The 22952-nt window shown below is 39.4% G+C and overlaps 1 protein-coding gene across 6 annotated transcripts in view; it reads right to left on the bottom strand.

Annotated features, from left to right (window-relative positions):
• Positions 1-1056: 1056 nt before the first annotated feature.
• The window catches only part of USP6NL (USP6 N-terminal like), a 116437-nt gene continuing 94541 nt past the window's right edge, over positions 1057-22952 (bottom strand). For all 6 annotated transcript variants that reach the window (XM_039386235.1, XM_039386241.1, XM_039386242.1 and 3 more), the window contains 5 exons: positions 21193-21287; positions 18554-18619; positions 18368-18467; positions 16230-16382; positions 1057-4655 (listed from right to left, as the gene is read on the bottom strand). In XM_039386235.1, the coding sequence (XP_039242169.1) occupies positions 3214-4655; positions 16230-16382; positions 18368-18467; positions 18554-18619; positions 21193-21287 (1856 nt within the window). In that variant the 3' untranslated portion in view covers positions 1057-3213. The remainder of the gene's footprint in view (positions 4656-16229; positions 16383-18367; positions 18468-18553; positions 18620-21192; positions 21288-22952) is intronic.

Here is a 22952-nt window from a genome sequence, read left to right as displayed (position 1 = left end):
CTGAAGTCTTTAGATTTAATCTAGCACGGCATCAGGGTGAAAGGAAAAACAACCACAGAAGACCACAGCATATACTCAAGTGAACTCCTTTTCCTCTTACATTCTAATTAGTTTAATTCCACTTAATTTTTGCCATAAATAAGTTAGACACCTCTCCTTACCCAGTCTTCTGTGTTAATTCTCCAAAGCCCTACCCTGATTGTGTCTCACTAACCACAAGGAGAGCAGTGACAACTAATTTGGACAAGAAACCTACAGTTTATACAGCTCAAAGCAGACAGATTTTGGAAAATTATGAAATCATAGGAAGAAAAAAAAAAAAGGTCTCAAGTATTTTATGTTGATACTTAGTGCTTCAGTGTCTGCAGATCAAAGAAAACAGTGACAGAAAAGCTCTTACGAGGACACCTAATCCACGACACTGAGATGATTCCCTGCACCAGCAAGGCACTGGCACAGCTGTGTCTCACTTCACTCCACACCAAGAGGGGTTTTGCTTCTGGTACGAATGACAGACTCAAATCTGGCTGTTCCTTCAGTTTGGTTTGTCCAGTTAAATGAAGATAAAAATGTATTTGGCACTACAGGTGACACAAGGCTGTTGTTTTAAAAAATACCCAACTCTGTCCAATCCTCCAAACATGTGAGACACAGCGGCCACAGTCAGGCTGTTATTGTGCACTATGATCAACGTGACTTTGCAAATCCTTCATGCCAATAATTCTCCTCTCTTAAACTGGTATTGGGTGAGATTATCAGAACAAAATCAAAAAATTATGATCACAGTTTACGGTCCCAGCTTTTGCAAATGACAGGTTAAGGTTTAGCACTGTAATAAACTACAGTCAATAACCTTCCTGCTTGTGTAATAATGCAAAAGCACTATATAGATTGTATCCGTATTGCTTAGTCTAAAAATAAACACGTACAGATTAAATAGGACATACATCATATCTATACATGATTCATTTAGGAAAAGCAATTATTTGTGCTGAGAAGAGCAAAAGTTTGGAGTCTGGAGCTAACAAAATAATTAAGAATAAAGACAAAACAACATAAGCTTAATTATTATTATTTTAACATGTTAAAAATACAGTCACATCAAAATAGGATACACAGTTATAAAACTGTTGCAGATGACATAAGAAAATAGTGTGTATATATTTTATATATAAAAATCTACAGTATTTACTAATGCTGATACATATTTTGGAGCCTTGCGTTGCTTGCACAAAGGAATTGTACAGCTTTGTTATCAATTACAGAACCATCATTAAACACTGAGATTATTACACTTAGCCACAATATTATATACATACATTTCTAAGCTGCTGCAAGCAATCAGAACTAAAGTAAGCCCAAGTCATATTTATCTTCACAATTTTATTTTAGTTTCAGTGTAGTGCTTTGCTAACTGTTACTTCGCTGCAGTTTGCAATTTTTAAATATAAAATTGCCCAGTTATTAAAAATTACATCAGACACGTTATATACACACAAAAAAAATGTTTTGAAACATACTAAGTAAATGTTACTTCCATTCGTAAAAATTGTTTTACTTCTGTACCTTAAAACTTACCGAGCCAACCTGCAGCAATAATAGGCACTAAAGCTCATTTTTTAAAGGAAAAAAAAATAATCCATTTCTATGTTTTCAGTTAAACAAACCTTACAGAACAAAAGACAACAGGACAACCTTCCAAACCATACTAAACTGGTGTTGATGCCAATGTTTAGTACTTCAGTATTAGAAAAAAATATCTCTGTTCAGCACTCCAAGGACCTCTTCTGGCAAGACCCTCCTGTGCCTCAGCTCCCAGGAAGGGGTCGGTGCATCCAGCACCTGCTACACGGCACCAGCAGCTCCCAGGAGGAGCATCCCAAATGTGCCACTTCACCTGCTTCTCATCACCCCCAATTCACAGTCAAGGCAAGGAAAACACGAAGTAGAAAAGGCTGCAAACACTGGTTAAAATTACTTATGTCCCCAGGAGTTGAAGGTTCCTGTTAACAACAGTCGGGATCATTTTAGTGTAAAACACCGCACAGTGTGAGCAGCCCAACAGCACATGCTCCACCAGGCACAACCCTGCTGGCTCTTTGGGGTAAAAAAGGGCAAAACAGAACAGAACTGACTCGACAAAGCTCAAGAGAAGGGACACTGCATGCTCACACAGCTCTGGGAATATCAAGCCTTGAGCAAAGCTCGGACTCCTGCGTGCGCTTCACAGGAGTGTCAAGGAGCTGGTCATTCTCTGACACTTGTGAGATTTGGCCCTGCAACCAGTTTTAGTCTGACAGCACAGCATGGCAAAAAGGGAAGGGTGCAGCACCATTTCTGCATCAGGCATTACTCTCACTCTGCTCCAGTATTTTGCATATAGGACGACATCCTGAAGGTAGACTTGGGTGAGAAGGTAAAACTTCTCCACTTGCTATGCCCCAAAAAAAAAACCCCTAAACACTGCCCTGAATTTTAAGCACCATTACTTAGCCAGATTAGAGACACATTTTTGGCTTTCTGCTTTTGCCTGCCTGCTCCTTCCTGCTGAGGAAAATAACAAACAGTAGTCAAAGGAGAGGAAATTAACTCTCATATAAGATTAAATTAATAATCCCGAAGCATCTCTCCTGCCCAGAACAGATACTGGGATGCTGAGGCAGTTGTATAAAGATGACAGAAATTCCCATTCAAAATGAATGGCTTCTCAAATAAATTACAAAGAAAAATTAATATGAAATAAAAGTACTTCACAAGCTTTGCCCAAAGTTAAATGCATTTACATTTAAACTCTTTAGCTCTTTTCCATATGAGTTTGTGTATTGTAAGTGCACACTCTCACACGCACACACACATCTGTACAGTGCATTAACAATGTCAGTCAAAATTAAACTTGTAATGTTTTACTGGTTTTAGGCAGGATTGTAACACAAGTTATTTAAAAGTAAGGAGCGATGACAGCATAAACCACATGGTGTGTATGAGCTTATTGCTATGTCTGTGTGCATCAGATCACTTCCAACAGCTCCCATCCAAGCCCAAGAACTCCACCAGCCTTCAGCCAAAGTTTGAAACATCTCTGAAATTGTGTGGTTGTTTCTAAGCTCATGTGAACCGTCCGCATTTCAGAGAAGAACTGAGCTGGACCACCCCTAACACAGTGACATTCAACTGGGTTTGGTTCTTGCCACTTTACTGAGCACAGCCAGCTCCTCAGAGCAGCACAGATTTGTGCACAGACAATCCATCGGATCTGTTCCGATAGTGCTGGGCTGGAGCCGGCGGGTTGGAATATTGGTACTGCGCTGAGCCGTTCTCTTCAAAGGTTGGTGAAGTCCTGTATCTTACCGGGCTATCCACAGAAACAGCAGGAAGACTGTGGTCTTGAAAAGGTGTTGGCTGAAAATGCTGGTATTTCTGGAAATTATCCAGGTGGCCTTTGTTAAGGTCTTGGCTCCAGGGCTGCCTGTAGGGCTCATGTCTGTAGGCATAGGCAGCATCCGGCCACTTCCTATCCTCTGGCACATAATCCGCTGGAGGGATTATGAATCTGACACCCGGGGAGGACCTCGAGTTGCTGGTATAAGCATCAACAGGGGCTACTTCTACGTGACCAGGGGCTGGTGGAAGAGGATTTTGTCGACTGGTAGGATAGGAATTCATTGGTAGTTTATTGGGGGAATAATCTACTGACATAAAAGGCCCGTATGGCCTCCCAGAGGGGCTGGTTCGACTCCCGTGGTAATGCAGAGGGACAGAACTTGCATTGCCTATACTGGAAACATGCTTTGGAGAATTCCCATGGTATGTAGGTGGATTACTATAACATGGCAGTGGCTGTTTTGCATTCAGTCCATGAGGTGGGCCATCAGACTGAGATGCATACTTTGGAGACCTGGGTTGTGAAGCGAAGGTGTAATTATTGGGTATTTTTAACGGAGCCGGTACTTTTTCCATTTGCCTTCTTGGACTATTGGAATATGCTACATGCCTAGGGCTCTGTGGAAGAGCTCTCTCAAGCATCTCTTCAACAACATTCTCATTCTCAGTTTCATCTTCTGAAACATTGTCATACTGAGATGCATTAGACCCTCGCTTACCTTCATCAGCATCCAAAACCCTCATCTTTTGCTTTACATTCAAAGACTGCATTTCTCCAGGACTTGGTGATGGGCCCGAAACCAAATGGTTTACTGGCCTCCCTTTCACATCTGCAGTAAGTTGCATTGTCTTTTCAATTATTTTGATATCAGACGGTTTATTCCACTTAGGTACAAATTCCCTTCTTGTATTTGAAGTAGCATTAGAATTTTGATTAGCAGCTGCATTATTGTACAGACTCGAGGTGTCTGGCTCTGCTGGCTGAGGCTTTTTTCTGGTATCCACCTCGTTCTTAGGCAAACTGTTTTGTGTCTCTATTGGTTGAATCTTCTGCTGTTTTAAGGAAGGTTTCTTTTCCACTGAGTTAATTCTTTTTCGGTCATTTGATGAACTTCCTGGTTCTTCTTCTATGGATGGTCTCCTCTCTGTCCTTCTGGCTGCTTGTGTACCAGTGCTATTCTGTCCATTAAGCATTGGAGTGGAGTTAAGCACAGAAGGCTGAGGTTCTGATGGAATCTGCCCCAATGGCTTCTTTGGAAGTTCATCTTCTTTACCTAAAAAAAGAACAGGAATAACATAAATTCATCTTTGTGCAAAAGTCTTTGATCTGTTGGTCATGCAAGCAAAAATAACTACAAATTAACAGGGTCTCTCTCTGGGTCACCATTCTGCTGAACACCTCCAAGGTTCTTTTGTACACTGACACCGAACAGAGATTTTTTTATGGCTCTCATCCCAACCAGTTATTCTAGTCTTCCTTCCTACACCTGACACAACCTTGTCAAGCTTTTGCTCTACCTAGACACTGCTGCTGCAAAAAATGATTTTCCTAGATGACATTTTGGTTACAAGTACCTACTCTGTACATAATCCTCCTCACATTAAGCAAACTACTTTTCTCCACCTTAAAAATCCTTCCCAATATCCCTCTCTCATCTATTATTATCCATTCCTTCATCTTTTAATGTTCACTTATGGCAAGCTACACTATAAACTTTCTCTCACTTTGGTTTTTGGTTGGAGCTCCCCATTAACATCTGCACAGTTAAGACCTTGCCCCCCTTAAGTCCCTGCCTAGAAATTTCATCCTCAGTATTAAAAAGCTTCAGTAAAAGGCTCTACACAGAATAATTTTCTTTTCAGTTCAGCTTTTTATCAATATAGAACAACTGAAATAGCTGACACTAATACTGGCTATGCCACGGTTTCAGTCGAGCATTCCATGGACAAGTTTTGCCAAACACAAGGACATCACTTACAGAACACAGACATTAAGGGAAAGTTCCCCCAGACTGGAGCTCAACACATTGCAATAGCCAGTGGTAAACATTAGTTATGTGGGGACCCAAAACAACCCAAACTGACACTACAGAAAGAATAAAGAAATGTTTCATGGCTCATAGAAAAATTCACATCAAATTTTCCACTGCAATCCTTCTCCTTAGCAGCCACCACCCTTCATAATCTCAGCCAAAGTCTTTTATCATATCCACTTGCATATAACTTATTTAACTGTGCAATCCATTACTTTCCCATTATAAGCAGAAAAGGTCACACACTTCTCATTAAATGTATTAATCTAGATTTAATTCATTTGATCTTCAGCATTTAAAAAAAAACCCACAAAACTTTTCAAGTCAGCATAACCAAACAAATCCTACTCACTGTGTAACTGTTTATTAAGCAGAAGCTCTGTTGTAAAGAGAAAAAAAAGAAATGGCTACCCTTGCTCTAATGTTACACAAAATAAATTATGCAAAATGGTTGTTGGTAAAATAATCTTGTTTGATCCCTCCTTCTTCCTATGACAAGAACTGTAGAATCTTTTTCCATCGAAGATCATAAAGTTAGCACCTCACCTTCTAGCTATTTGTAATTAAAATTCTTTGTCTATATGGGTTCAAAGGAGTTAAGACATACAATGTCTCTCTCCCTGACTCCAGTGTTGTGGTTACAAGTGAGTGATGTTCATTTACACAGGCACGAGCCCCAGTTCAGTCTTTGATGACTGGTTCATGATACAGACACACAGAGGAAAGCCAGCAGCCAAGGTCGGTATTATTTATTGGAACAGTGTAACAAACTACCACCACGGAGCAGTTGCTATATAAACTAAATGAAAACTCAAGAGTTTGTGCCAGCCAGGACATAGCAGGAGGACAGCAGGGAAGAACACAATGGTGCTGTGTGTCACGACAAGATAACTACATAAAAGCACTTAACAGAAACAGGCTGGTTTGGCCAAACAATTAAACCAGCCTTTTCTTGATTTTTCTTCATAAGAGGCCAAAGGTCATATGGGAACCTACCCTTTGCTTCAGAAATAACTTCAGAAACCTCAGTTTACATATAACACACACAGCATACCCAGGCTTTCTGTAGAAAACCCCTCCACTCCAGTTTTCCCCCAGTTATCCTCCTCTCAATCATGATCATACAATGATGTAGATACACAAACCTCTCACACCCCAGGTACTCACTGTCCACCTTGCAACCAACCTGGCAAAAGCAGATCCTCCTGCTAAGCCCTCTCCTCAATTTCTTGTCTTCAAAGGGGAGATTCCCCACGTTAAAGCCCAGGGTTATACACCTGGCACACTGTACTCCAGGATGGAGAACACCCCCCCAGACAGCACAGCAGGACACACGGCAGGGCAGGGCCTCAGCACTGGGCTCCAAGGAATGGCTCTCGGAATGGCAAAGTCTCACGTTTGGTCTCTACCAATGAAGGGCCCTACTATTCCCAAACCAGGTTAAAATCCGGAGCATGGCTTTGCAGCCTTGCACACCAGTGGAGGAACAGAGGAGAGGACAGAGGAACGAGCTGCATGGATGCTGCAAACGGGTGATTTAACAGCTCTGCAACACACTGACTGCTGCAACAGCCTCTCCAGAATTGTCCTTTAGTCTTTATGAACAGGAGTTCACTTTCTGAACTTGCTTCAGTTTGGCAAGAGGTATTTGTACCATTTAATTCCATCTGCCTCCTCACACACAGTGTTAGGCAAAGCTGAAGATCTTGTCTTCTAAACAAAAGTGAATTTTGCCCATAATAAATATTCCTGATACTGGCACTACATGTGACAGTGCTTTCAATCTTACCAGTCTTGAATGTTAAAACAGCATGAAGTCTGAATACAATACTTTGTTATTAACAAAGTAAATACCAAAAACTTGTCGTCTAAATCATATAGAACTAGTTTGTATATGCTGCCAATCCATTTATAACCTCCAGGAGGACCCGGAGCAGTTATAGGATACTATAAGAAAATGGCTCCTCAACATCCCCTAATTCTTTAATTTCTGTTCCTGCATGCAAGAAATGTTTTAGAAAAATTGTTTATTTTCTTCTATGCTTGAAGTTAAAATATTCTAGTTATACATACAAAAAACCCTGAAGACCAGTTCCTCTAGCAGCTGCAATGCTTCCTTCATTTGGCCAGAGATGTTAAAAGCACGAACTGATTTCCTTTCTTCCAGCTTTTACTCTAAGAAATGCCTACAGAGCAATAGGAGATCCTTTAAATATACTTGGTTGCACAATAAAGGTGGGGTTTGTGTCAGTTTCTGGTTTTTAATTTCACACACTTAAGGTTTCTTAATTACCATTAAGCTCTAATAAACCCAAGTGAGAATACTGCAGATATTTTTATTGATTCTACCTCGACTGCTTTAAAGGTTACTTTCTGTCACTTTTCCTTCTCATTTCAGGGTAAAAGAACACACTACAACCAGGCATATGTGGACTCCATGGTCTAGATAATGTGTGGGGTAACATGAATTACAGCTGTAAAATGAGTATCAGGGAAGTGAAATTGTTAAAACTCTTTGTTGTGAAATTGTTAAAACTCAACACTAATTCATGTACTGAGTAAGAAGCAGAGTGTTGCAAGACAACAGTTCATTCCAAAGAGAAGCTCTGCGTTGTAACAGCACAATACTCTGTTTATAGGCTGGTAATGCCAAAGCTTTGTGCTTTCAGGAAAAACAAAAATATGGAACAACAAGTGGGGAAAAGAAGAAATACAGCTTTAAATTTTAGCCACGGGGCTTTACAAAACTTGGTTTAACTTGACCTTGGACAGAAACAACTGACACAGCCTTGTTTAGTCACCACATCTGCATGTGCAACTAGGAAAGGCCACCTTGCCAGAGGTACCAACTCAGGAAGCAAGCACAGGCCTTGCTCTGGAACAAAAGCACTCGAGCACTGATCACCTCCTGCCATAAAAAGCACATAAACCCAACTTGAGCTGTGTAAGGACCTATGGTGCTGCAGCAAATAGAAACCCTGCAAACCAGTCACCTTCTAAAGGAAAACCAAACTGTTTGAAAATGCAAAATGGATATTTAATTCTAGTTGAAATATACAGCTCATACATAAATATCCATACACACATGCACAGAGCTGTCACTCACAGTGAAACTACCAAGGACTTCAAAAAAACAAATAAAGACTCCTGAAGTTCAAAAAAAGTTCACAAAATTAACCAGGTAGAGGATAACCACATTACCACCATGCACCTGACTGCCATGGGGCATTCCCCAAATGCACAAGTAGCATGCAAACTGAGTTTGGGAGTGCTTTAACCAGTCCACTGTCAGTAAGAACAGCACGAAACCCACGATGCTGCATGCTGGCAAGAAAGAAAGAAAGAAAGAAGGTAATAAAAGCGAAAAGCTGAAGAAATGAAAACACAATGCAAAGGCAAACAAAAGAAACTAAGTCACAACAAACATCTCTGCCTTAAGAGGTACAAACACAGCTCGCCAGACAAGCATGCAAAAGCACCAATTCCTTCAAGCCACATTTCTTTTATCTACCAATTTTCCACTCCAAATCTGCCTAAAGCCTCACACACAGCTCTCAACCATCTTTACTACTTCAACTAAACTCACTGTTCAAACTCCTTAGATTTGAGCATGAAAAAATTTTATGTGGGTCTTTTCAAGGACATTCTGTTTGTGTTGTTGATCCAAAATCTGAGTTTATTCACCTCTGGACATACCTGTCGTACTGAAAAAGGGAAAAACTACTGAATTCTACAAGAAGTATTTTTGGGACAAGGGCTTTTCTATAAATCCATGATGTTTAGATACAAGGTTTATAAGCATTTTAAAACTAGAAGTTAAGGCAAAGCTGTTTAGTTCAGCTGTGACTGTTCTGGCAGTGACCTCTGCAATCACTGAATGTGCCTTTGTCCTCTGAAGTGATCTGGGCTATCAGATTTTTCCCAAGTTGCCAGTATTTATGTGAGATGGGAATCTTTTAGCTCTCATCCTTCTCTCCTCCCTTCTTTCAACAGAACAGGTTCCTAGACAGTTTAGTTACCGGCTTTTCCCAAAGACAAACATTGTATCAGCTTGTATCAGAAATTACAGAACCGGAACTACAGGATTTTCTATTTTTCCTTTAAAAGAAAGGCAGTGCTTTAGTTGGCTTCTATGCAGTATAGCATAAAATAAGCAAACAAATAATACAGGGTGAAAAACGGGTAAGGAAGGAGAGAAATGGAAGGAGAGGGAGACAATTTAAGCAAAACAAGAAGAATCAGGTGCCTGTTTGTTGTTGGTAAACATATTCCCTGACATGAAAAGCAGCAGAGCAAATATGAGCAGGTCTGACTGTTCCCCAAAAGACAAGACATCCAAGTCATATTAAAGAAACTTTGTGTCCTGACTTCCTCCTGCTCAAACAAGCCTTGGCCGCCACCCAGTGGAAGTGGGTCTCCACTGCAAGACTTTTCCAGATAATTGCTTCAGGAGGCACTAACAGCCTCATGCATCGAGTAGCAGACATATAATTGGAGTAAAGTGCTTTAAGTGCTCTCTCCGGTGAATAACAGTCTAGTCCTTAATTTCAGCACCAGAATACATGCACTTTGACTGTTCTAACACAATTTTCAAGGATGGTAATGGTCATAAAAACAACTCTTGAAATGACATCTTGAAATTTTGTTTATTTTCCATCAGTGACATGCCATCTTCTGCGGTTTACAAGTCTAAGAGAATTTTAAAGAAATTTTAAGTGCCTGCACTAGAAGCTCAGGGTGCTCTCTGTAAGTCAACCTTCGCTCCTCCTCCTTTGTATGCCTTCACTGCCAAAGGAGTTACTAAATGAAATCCTGCTGGACAACTTGAAGGGAGAACAAAATACACTGTTTGCCTTTCTGCTGCTGTGTCGCTTTTGTAGTACTGACAGCAAGGAAAACTTACTTTATAAACATCTGCATTCAGATGAACAATGGAAATGTTAACAGATTTGGACCAACATAACTATCTGGGCCATATATTTAAAGATCATGGAAGTTTTAAACAGTAAATGTTTTTAAACAAAGGAAATCCAAAGTCTAAAACTGCCGAAGATATACACTAATTATATTAGTATAATTCCATATATTATTTTAGTTCATCATATTGTAAAGTAGTTGTACCACACAAGAAACAAGGCAGAAAAAATAGTTTAGTTGATTAAAACACAAAATGCACTGTCTGAAATAGTTACTTGGGTATTCTTCAAGCACAAGTGAAAAATCCAAAATACCTCTGAAACAAAACACAACCAAAAGAAAGACACCATCAGAAACAGGAAAGTCAAGCTGACTTACGTACTTCTATTGTTTTGGCTGTCAAAAGGCACGTGAACAGGGGAGAATAGACATTATTTAATAGACTATGGTTAATATTTCTATTAATGCAGTATACACTTCTGCACTGTCACCAATGAATATGTGAAATGGATATTGAATAAAAGATACTGATAATAAATGTAATAAAATATAAATTTAAAAATAAATATCAAATAAACATTTTAAAATGTATGGCAAATGCAAGATTCAAATTTTGCTAGTTTTCCCTGAATACAGAAAAGGTTGGGAAAACTAGAACTGAGTTAGAGTTTAAAGCTGGTGTTGTCATGCACCAATGTAGTTAAATTGATCACAACAACAGCAGCAGATTTTAACATTTGCCAATACTGTTTTAAAATTAAGCACAAGAGCTTTATGTCTGATTTAGGGCCTGCTGTTAGGTCTATTAAACTTTTAGTCATTAAAAAAAAAAATCCAACCCAGGAGCCCTCTGCCCTCCCTTTTCAGGACACCTTGTATCAAAACACAGGTGAGAAACTGTCCCAGGAACAGACCTGAGAGGCTCCAAGCCTTGAAGGTGGGCCTGGTTGCCTTGTTTATAAAGGAAAATATTAATAAACTATTTTCAGCAAAGTATTTTTAATATGAAACTTTTACTGGCAAGCACTTCTGTTTATTAAAGTCAGACACTATAAAAATCTATTCATATATAAATATTGCTTATTAAGCATTGCATTATTCATGTAGTTCTACAGGAATGAGTTATAGCAAAGCTGGAAATTTTATCCCTATCTTGTGAGCACTTAAAGAATTTTGCTGCTGTTTTAAATAATAGACATGGAGAGAATCTGCATCAAGAAATTTTGGAAACCAATGGTGTACCCCAAGAAAATTCCTCTCATTATGCTCTAAACATCATCCTTGAATTAAGGAAGACATTGTCCATCCTACATCAGATCTGGCAGCTGGAGAAGATGTGAAGTCATACAGAGTTAGGTGAGTGTGCTGTTCAGGAACCAGCTGTGGTGTGGACACCCTGCACCACATTCCAGGCAATCCAGAAAATACCAAATGCCTTTCCTACTAAATTTGCTTGAGGGTATGTCAGAGGAGAAATACCTTAAAGGACAGTTTTTACTGTCTAGCTGTCACAGCCTGCCTCTCTAGGGCTCAACAACCACTTGGCTTCCCAGTAAGAAATGTTCTTATTCATACAGTCACTGTCTCCACAGAGTCACTGGAAGAGAGGGATGCCTGCCTTGAGGAACAGCACTTGATTTGCATGCCATGCTCTGAACGTTGCAGTTGCTAAGTACAGGTTACCCTACACTGGCCAGCACTTACAGAAATTACCACTAAGAGGAGGGAAAATCCAGGGTCTGCTTTCTGCAAAACAGTCCCAGTATTGGCAAGAACAGATATACAAAATTAGCAAGATCCCCTTAACATCCATGTTTTCTGGTTGAGCCTTTTAAGGGTTTTAACAGTGAGAAAGTGTCTTCCTTCTGTGCTCTGAAGGGAACACGGAGCTCCTTAATTCACTGGGAGAAGCCATGGAGGAAGCAAGCCAGGGAAAGCTACATCAGACATAAGCAGACATCCACTTTAAAGTAACACAAAAGTTATTACCTCTTTTAATATCCTACTGCAGCTTACCCTACTAGGGCAGGAAAATCTATACAGCCTAACAAAGGATGCCAGATGGAAAATTCCACTGAGCTTAATTAGCTCACTGCTATTCCTGGATGACTGATACTGATGCAACTGTAAGATGGAGATTTTTTTCTTTTTCCTAACATGCATTTTTACTTTAGTTCTTAAAGGTGTAATTGTTGCTCAGGGAAAAAAAAAAAAAGTACAAGATAGGAAGTAGTGCTTTGATTTCAGCTGAGAAAACAAAAATAAACACTATTTTCTCAGGCTACGGCGAATACTTAAACAAACAGGTATTTTTGTGGTTGCATGACACAGAATGGTTTCATATGTTTTAGATGGAATTACAAGAAAAATAGTAAGAGTCAAGGTAGTAAAGACAGTAGAGTCACACAGACATCTGTATTGGGTTTGTGTGGCAAAGCTTTGGTAGCAGGGGAGGCTACAGGGGTGGTTCCTGTGAGGAGCTGGAGAAGCTTCCCCCATGTCCAACAAAGCCAATGCCAACTGGATCCAGGACTGGCCAAGACTGAGCACAACAGGGATGGTGGTAGCACTTCTGGGATAACTGAGTTAAGAAGGGGAGAAAAATAAAACCTGCTCAAGAGCAAATGCAGCTGGAGAAAGGAGTGAGAACACGTGAGAGAAACAGCCCTGCAGACACTGAGGTCAGTCGAGGAGGGGCAGGTGCTCCACGTGCCACAGCAGAGATTCACCTGCAGCACCTGAGGCCTGGAGGGCCCCACACCAGAGCAGGGGGATGCCCAAAGGAAGCTGTAACCCCATGGGAAGTCTGCACTGGAGCAGGCTCCTGGCAGGACCTGGGGACCCATGGAGAGAGGAACCCATGCTGGAGCAGGTTTGGTGGCAGGAGTCGTGACCTCATAGGGGATCCACACTGGAGCAGCCTGGTCCTGAAAAACTGCACCCCGTGGGAGGGACACACAGTGGAGTAGTTAGTGAGGAAGTGCAGCCCTTGGGAAGCACCCACGCTGGAGCAGTTCATGGACAACTGCAGCCTGTGGGAGGCACCCCATGCTTGAGAAAAGGAAGAGTGTGAGGAGTCCTCACCTTGTGGAGAAAGAAGCAGCAGAAACAACATGTGATGAACTGACCACAACCCACATTCCCTGTCCACCTGCACTGCTGGAGGGGAGGAGATAGAAAAAAATGGGAGTGAAGTTGAACCCTGGAAAAAGGGAGGGGTGGGGGAAAAGTTTTTTTTAAGATTTGGTTCTGTTTCTCACTATCATACTCTGACTTGATTAGTAATAAATTCAATTAGTTTTCCCAAGTCAAGTCTCTTCTGCCCATGATGGGAACTGCTGAGTGTTCTCTCCCTGCCCTTATCTCAGTCCAGAAGCCTTTCCTTGTATTTTCTCTCCCCTGCCCAGCTGAGGACAGCAGTGACAGAGCAGTTTTGGTGGACACCTGGTGTCCTGCCAGAACATATGAGCAAAGCTGAACGTCTAGAAATTGTTCAGAACCTGTAAAAAAAATATTAGTTGAAGACAGTGATTAATAAAACCAAAATTAAGAGAGAAAAAATTTTTAAAAATAAAACCAAAGGCTCGTAAAATTCATATGAAGAACAAACGAGGCAGCCTCACCCAAGTACAGATAACAGCAGACAAATCAGCCAGATTCCCAAGGATTAGGATGAAGGCACTTTATTTTTATTCTGTAAAAGGTTAAGGAATGTTCCCTTCTACCCCTCACAAAAACATACCACACAGAGGCTTTCCCAGGTTACTTTGAAATTAAGAAGGAAAAAAGCTCAATTTCTCATCCAGCACCAAAATATAATTCACTTTGGCTTTGCTTTTCCTGTTTCAAAGTTAAACCTCCCACATTCATGTAGAATGGGAAAAAAAACCAACTAACACAATACATTTTGTTACTGCTGTTGCTTTAGCTACCCAAAATAAAGAACCAATATGGCTCGAAACAATTAGCATCCTGTCAGCTTGTCATATCAGAAGTCACACTGAAGTGTACCCAGCATGAAACCAAACAACTTGCATTTCATGGCTAAACTGCCTTGGCAAGAAGATACAGTCACTGTCCTTTGCTGTTGGTACCCACAAGCAGACTCCTTGAGTCTCACACTTTCTGTTCCAAGGTGGGTGGTGGCTCTCACGTCACCTGAAGCCTCCTCGAACTTTCTGTGAAAATCCAGAGTATTCTCAAACAAAATTTCACTTGAAGGCATTTTATATTCCACAAAAACAAAAGCCTTAAAACATAAATAAGTTAGGAACAGACTTTCTGCCTTCTGCACCAAGCAAATTTCCAGTAGATTCTGTATTTTCCGCAGAAACTCTCAACGTGACTTGCATGGATATGATTTTCTAGGCTGGAAGATACAGCACCATAAAAATCTTACCCAATTCTTCAGCTACCACAGTTTGGAAACTAGGAACTTTTCACTGATGAAATTTAACTTTACCACATCCATGAAAAATCTACACATCTACAAACTACTGAAGTTGTTGGAATAAGCCCCTCACTGTTCAAATATAACCACTGGACTTCAATGATCCTTAAGGATTCCTTCCATCTCAGGATATCCTATGATTCTGGGATGGAGTGCAACTGATGCCAAAGGATGAAGTTGTTCACCTTGGCCGAGCACCAGCTGTGACAAGGTGTCTGATAAAGCTCATGGCTGAAGAGCAGTGATGGAAAGAACAACTTCAGCAGCACAACATTTCTCAAGACTGAAGCTTGTGGAAAAAGGATGGAAAGAAGGCGGGATGGGAAGGCTACGATTACAAAGGGGAAGGAACTGGACTTCAGCCTATTGTGGGTGGAAGAAAGTCAGCTGGAGAGATTGTACAGAAATTCAGAAAGAGGGCAAAACACGGGAATAGGGAGAAACAGGAAGCTGACAAGAAGCCAAGATGATGAAAAACAGAAAGAGTTTGCACTCCATAGGAACAGATCTGCTGAAGAACCAGATGAAACAGGTATTTATTTGTGGTGGGCAGTTGACACAGCCCAATACTGAATGCAATAAATAATGTCTACAGAAATAGAAAAATTAAGTTCATTAACGAAAGAACAAATTATCACAACAATGCTACACAGGCAACCTTTATTCTGACACTTCTTAACTTCTGAAAGCAAACCACAGCAACTTTATTTAAAGCTACTTTAAGGTAAATTCTGCAAGGCTTGTAATTTTTTTTAAATATACATCTCTCAGATACTATTCTACAATTAAAGAATAAAAAAGAAGCATTGAGTAATCACAAGAAAAATTCTAATTAAACATTGTGGAGGTGGGGATAGAAAAAAAGAATAGAATCTTAATAGAGGACGAAGATTCTACACATTTCATAAGCAATGCAACAAAACAACCATCTCTGCTCTGCAACCAAACCCACAAAGATGGAGAAGAAAAAAAGAAAATGATTCCATTAAACACCCAGCAGGTCTATCACCTGCACACAATTAAAAATCTGGATTTGACTAACAGAAGAAACTATTTGACCTGTAGTTTGTTCCACATCTAATCAAGCTACGAAACAGTCTGGATTCCCAGACAATGCTGTTGCTTCAAAAAATTTCAAACCCTGATATTTGAACTTCTACCTGAAAGGTTTTATAAATTTAAGTTAATAAAATTATCAGAACACAGGATGTTTCAAAGTGCTTTGCCATTAGCTTAAAACAAAATACCAAAAAAGAACAAATTCATGAAAGGAAAAGTGTTGATTTTAAACTGTGAAGTATTTCTGGGTAAAAAAAAAAACAAAATCTATGCAGTGATGAAGAGAGAAACATTTGCATTATTTTCAACAGCATTACTTAACACTTTAAAAATGAACAATGTGTAAATAGCTCCAAATATCTAAGTGTGCATATGTTCAAGTTTCTTACCTGCTGCTGGTAAATCCAGCTTTGCTCGTTTCAATTCCGCTACAGAATTTTGGAGCTGCTCTATTACAAAGTCATCTTCATAGAAGAAATCCTTGGCTAAAGTCTCCTGCAGAAATTTTACAAGCTCTTCCATTTGTAATTTCATCAGATGCTCTATATAAGGAGAAAATATTATATTATACATTAAGATATCTTGATCATGAACACTGGAAAACGTATTTCCGTCATTAGGTGCTTTTGTTTTCAAAGTAGAATGAAAAATACTGGTTAATTATGCAGATAACTGATTTCTACACCAGAAATCTGTAAAATGCATCCAAAATTCACTTGCAGATCACTATGGAAATGCTTTCTATGTGTCATTCTCTACTTAGGACAGTGTTTTCCAAACAGGGGCATCTTCACAACAGCTTTCTCATGTCCAACAGCTTCAGGTCTTTATTTTTCAGCCCTGCATCCTCAGCTTACTCTGTAGATCTGTACAACACACATCATCTCTCTTAATCAGGAGCTCTGAAAGGCAGTAAAACATTTTAAAAGTCGCTATTTACAGTATCCTCATTCACAACTGAATTAACTCCCAATGAAATGATGATGGCAGTTCACACTTCAGAACCATTGCTTCAGGCTCTCTGAAAATTCAGGTCATATTTTGAAAGTCATTTTACAGTTATCAGGTTATTTTTCTTTCCCTTTTTACACAGCAGTAAGGCCATGTGGTTTGCAAGGCTGTAACTGCATACCTATGTAGCTTCTTTAATCATTTGCATGTCATCAAAAGTTTCAGAATGTACAATTTCTATACAGAAACCATAAAAAAAGATGGTTTTGCACCGTAATAAAAATGCCCTTGGCATGTATTCCACAGTGACACTTTGACTGGATAGCTATACCATCAATGTTTTTAAGGGTAGACAAGAAACTGGAAAACAAATCAGAATCTGTCTTCTGCCACTTTCTCTGCCAGCCCTCTCGTCTCCTCTCTGTTGCCCTGAGCTATTCGAGGTGTTTGATCATGGAATAAAACAAAAATTCAAGTAGATGTTTATTTGCAAGGAAAGAAGAGAAACCAAAATGCTAAGCCTAATTATTTGCCTCAAAATGTTTAGCTTTCTTAAGTGCAATAATGAAAAAAGGAACCTTTTCCATTTTTCAAGGCAGTTTATGAACAAACTAGTGAGCACACCCCAGTGAGACAGTGAGGGAGCATCACCAAGTTCAAGAGGAATAAATGTGCAAGGAAACTACGACGTGAATTCTGCAGCTCCATGCAGACTCTGAATTTACAGAGTTACATGACTTCACTCAGAAAGCCAAAGTCCCACAGTAAAAGTATCTTGAACTTGAGCTAAAAGGTATCACCCTGAGAAATGTTCAAATTTATTCAAACCTAAAATGCATCCTCAAAAGTTTTTCCAATCCTTTGGAACTTAAGATGCTACATCACTTTAGGGAACCAAGCACAGGTGCTTTAGACAATTCTTCTATTGAAAATCTCAAATTTTACTTCACATAAAGGCAAGAGATGAAAGAGAAGGTCACACAGGCAGACTACAGAAAGTCTGGATTTTAATTACATTCTTGGATAAACAACGGCATAAGGAGAGAGACTTGTGATTGCTCATTGCTGAGTTGTTTGTTGGTAACAGTCAGTGGCACACTCTGGATTCTTTGTGTGCTTTTCCAATTAATTTAAATCCTGCAGGGGCTAGTAAGCCATTTCCAAACCACAGACCTACGTTATTCCCCCTTGTTTAGTCAGCAATACAGCTCACCTCATGTCCATGTTTAAATAACTTTCTTACTATCATAAATACTTTGCTTTGACAATCACATTGTATTGGGCCTGGCTGAGAGGGAGTTCATTTTCCCCACAGCAGCCCTTATTTCTCCTTCCCCCAGTCCTGCTGGGAAGTGTAGCAGCTTGGTGGGCACCTGGATGCAGCCAAGGTCAGCCCACCACACACACAGCCATAAATAAAGCAAAAGCTTTTAACTTTTTGTGCACAGACCTGGCAGAAGCAGCATAGGGCAAATCGGAAACTTGAGATTTTCACACATAAAGGTCAAACTACACAAATGAGAACAAAACTTGCTGAATCTCTGTTTAGGCTTCAAATGTTTGAGAGGTTTCTTACTTCTGTGTAGTTTCAGAATTGTGTAAGACATAGCAGTGAGAATCCGCTCTCCTTCAAGTATGTAGATATCCCATATCCTGAGGCTTAATGTAAAGGGAGTCTGCAATGACAGAACCAGGTGACGCTGTGAAAACAGTCTGCCCAAGTCACAACTGAAAACAGCAACAGAAAGGAAAACATACTCACACGATCAAGAAAACACTGGAAAAACCACTTGGTTGTGTAAAGGCTGGTGGGCATATCCTGGGAGTCCTGCAAAGAATGCAGAAGTTTAAAAATACTTACAAAATTCCAAGTAGTGCCTTGCACCGTCCATGAAACAACATTTTCCCCTTGAGGCCAATGTGCCCAATATTCACCATAAATAATTAATTTAACCATATGAGACACTGTTACTTCAATCCAACAAATTTCTTTTATAGTTTTCCTTCATCAACTTTACCACTTGAAGAACACGCACACAGAGATGCAGAGGTATTAACACAACCTTTATCTTGTTCCTGGGACAGAGGCAGCAGAGGATAAAATCCTCTATCAAGAAAATAAGCCCATATTCTGGAGCAACCCAAGTTCAGGCACTGGGTCCATCCAGTCTTTTATTTCTCTGTAGCAAGGTTGCCAATTCACACCAAAGGCTGAAAATATTTTGTGACAAAAATACAATAACTACCAGAAACCAGCACAAAACTATCAAATTATTCAAACACAGGGCCTCAAAACAGGACTTAGACTCATAAGGGATTTTATTCCTTAATTAAAGGGCCCAATTTCCCCCAGAGCACAGATAATCCAGGTGGTGTGCCACCCATTCAAAGATGGCTAAAGCTTCTCTGCAGTTCCATGGAGCTCTTCAAAGTTCTTAGCATAGTTAGAGGAAAAGATGAAAAGTTAAGAAATCCTGAATTTTAACTGTGGGTAATATCATATTCCAGGCTTGCCAGATTCAGCTTTTCCAAAAATTTCAGTTATAAAACACTGAATAAGCAACGGACCAACTCCTCTGGTTTATCTGCAGGCTTTACTTTTGTCTTTCAGCAAGTTAACATGGGCTCATTTTAGTGACACATTCACAGTAAGAGATGAGAAAAACAATCCTTCATATAACTGCAATAATGAGATTTTCATGTTGAGAGTCCTGAAAAAAGCAAACAGAACCAAAACAACCTTAGTTTTCTAACCTGTAAGAATGGCCATCAGCCTACTGAAATATAAGATATAATGGTCCGTGGCTTTCTCTGATAAAAAAACCAAATTGCTATTAAATTCAGTGCCCCCAAAACTGATTCATACAAAAATAGGACTAATTTCTGAATTGAAACTTAAAAGAAAAAATGTAATAAATAGGGAGAGTGAATGTTTTCTGCATCCCTCTAAACAAATGGGCAAGAATTCCCTCAGAAGAGAGCTATGGAAGCATTTTAATTTAATTAGCTCTTTCAGTTACTAAAAGCAGTTTCTGCACTTGTCTGAAACTTTCTTTTTTCAAGTGACCCAAGGCAGAGGGGGGAGATGTGATACAGGGACAGATGACAGGGAAAAAAAAGCTCTTGATTATTAGCTGCAGTAATAACAGGTGTATAAACAATAATATAAAATTTAATAATGTGCCAGCCTCAAGTTCTATCATCTCAATCATGTATTATGATTTTGGAATTTTTAGAAAGTATAACGGCCTTTTACCATTTACTGTCTTCTTGGGATTATTCTATATTTTCTTTCTGAAATGTGACAACCTCAAAAATGAGAATAACACCATATTTCTAAGCAAAATCATCATCTTGCACGTACTGTAAAAATTAAACCTACAATTTTAATTTCAGAGTCAAATTAGTTACAAAACTGGTTTTGAAAATGTGAAAAGATAATCTTGCATGACTAATTCTGACTTGACCTTTTAACAGAAGAGTGGGGTTTTTTTAATCAGATCTGCCTAACTGCCTGTTATGAGCAGTTCTTACAGCACACTGTTAAAAAGAATAAATTAAAAAAGACATTAAATTCTATTTTGTAATACAACAAGCACACATGAGATGCAATTCACCATTGCCAAGGTGCTAGTTTGCTCCCAAATTGTCTTTTTTTTCTTTTTCTAGGGAGGGAAACACACTAAGCAGAAAACAATACAGTCCTGAGAAGGTAGTGCTTGTAAGCAGCCATCACTCTCAGATGATGTTGCTGCAAGTGAGCATCTCTTACATTACCTTTTAAGACCTGCAGATGGATTCTGGCAGTACCAATGTACTGTACAAGGAAATTCTTGATGACTACTGGAAGGGCATTCTTCTCCCATTAGAAAAATTATATATTTCTTAGAATAAATACAGCCAAAAAACAGCATATTATTTCCTACTTAAGAGCATTAGAAGAGAAAAAACTCTAAATTTAGGTTCATGAGTATGTGCAAATTTTAAAAGGACCATTAACTCCTCTTATAAAGGTTATTTTTTAAACAGAGATTAAAACTGGCTGGTCATAAAGTCACCTCTGTGAACCACAAAGCTCTACATATAAAAAACCCTTGATAAAATGTTTTACCATCAGCAGTTTGCACAAGGTCAAGCAGAACAACCACATATTGTCCTTAACTCAGAGTCCAAAGTGAGACAGGCACCCACTTTACTTACTCTCGTGATCCAATTTTATCACAACTCTGCTGAGGGGCACCACAACTTTGTCTCTAATGAAAACAACAGCACTTCTGCCTCTTACAGCTTTGCATTTCTTTTCTGAGGTTTGAGTATTCTCAACCTAGTGGGTTCACCTGAACTGAAACAAGGTAGGAAGCTGTAAACCAGCATTGTTTGTGTTGCAATATAAATACTCACCAAGTGCTGCTTAAGCTTGGACAAAAATTTCTTCAGTATTTTGTCATGATGTTCTTGAAACCTCAACAGTTTTGGAAAACCTTCAATAAAAAAACCTAAGAAAAGAAATTGACCCTTTAAAAGGTGTATTTGGTACAAAAATCACATTACAGAGGCATTGAGGCTCCAAGAATATTACCCTTCTATAAGACCATTGGATCTAAACAGATATTCATAACAATATTATGATGTCTATGTACAGATGTGCACATACTTCTGCCTAAATAACTACAGTTAAGCATCAATACATTCCCCCTCAGTGACTATTATTAGATTAGAATGACAAATGACAGCAGATCCATCAGTCATACATTAGTCTACCCAGTATAAGATCATGTGGAAAACATTTATAATTATTCTAAAAAAAAAACAAATCCAAAACCAAACAAACAAACAAAAAAACCAAACCAAACACCAAGCCAAACTCCACAAAAAAAGAACCACAATACACAAAATAAAAATTTTAAAAGCAAAAAGACAAATTGGAATTATTGCCCAGAAAATTCATGATAGAAGGGCAAACAGCACAGGCAGTTACTAGGACTGTCTGCACTGAAGAAGACACCATAAAAAAAGACAAGAGGGATATTCTACCAAGACAAATATCATGATTATATACTATAAGTAAAGACTGTGAGCTCACACAACCGAGACAGAGGGCATATAAAAATCTTTAGTAGTTTTAGAGATCATATACTGGAAAAGGAGAGCACTAAGATCCCCTTTCCATTGAGTTATCAGTGGAGTTAAAAACCGGGCTCAGAGCAAACACATAATAATAGGCAAAAAAATGTAAAGGAAAGCTAGCACAGCTACACAGCAGGAAAAGAAACCATCCACAAAAGATCCTTCAAAAAGTTGAAGGTGTGTTCAGATCAGAAAAACAGAGATGATCAAACCCTCACAGTATAAAAATGTGAAAAAGCAAGCCTGCCCCACCAAAAAAACAACTCACGAAAGACATTAAAAATACTAATGGACCTATTTTCAAACACTTGGAAACAGAAAGTCTGACAGAGTTTGTAGGTCTGTGAACATTTTTAGAAGTGCTCAGAGAAGATGAAGTCAATACTAAAAGCAAGTTAAATTTCTGCATGGAAGACATGGGGGAGAGGTTCCTGCTAAACCCTAAACAGCTCAAAAAGAACTCACAGATGAACCACCCGAAACGTGGATTCTATGAAACCTCTTGCCATGAGTCTGAGAAGGGCTGAAATGACATCAGCTTTTCTTAAACTGCTTTTCAGTCCAGTATCTGTGCAATACTCACATCACTATTCCAAGAAAAGACTGATAGAAACCATAATAAGATAAGTTGGGGCAAGTGGTTGCCCAGATGGATGTAATGCAGAGAATAATCAACATGGTTTCTACAAAGAGAGGTCACGTCTCTTAAATCCACTGGGCTCCCATGAAGAAATCAGTGAGCATGCAGGCACAGAGAGCAGTGGCTACTGCCTATTTAACTTTGCAAAGGTACTTAATGGGTTCTATCAGCAAAGTAGCTTGATCTCTCCAGCCCACCTCCAGAAGCAGCCAATACAATTGGTTGAAAGACAGCAAAACAAAAAAGACAAAAAGGCTTCACCCATGAAGTTGTGCAGGAGTTTGTGCTGGGACCTGATGACACGTGCCATGTGTCCACACTGTGAACAATCAGTCAAGTCCTGGCCACCCTGAGGGAGTATTGGGAAGTCTGGAAAAGGCAAGAAGCCACAGAA

Source organism: Pipra filicauda, unplaced genomic scaffold (genome assembly GCF_003945595.2).
Source record: "Pipra filicauda isolate LSUMZ 115617 unplaced genomic scaffold, ASM394559v2 scaffold119_size3216105_pilon, whole genome shotgun sequence".
Taxonomy (NCBI): Eukaryota; Metazoa; Chordata; class Aves; order Passeriformes; family Pipridae; genus Pipra; species Pipra filicauda.
Note: the sequence above shows the minus strand (reverse complement) of the source record. Positions and strands in the feature narration are given on the sequence as shown.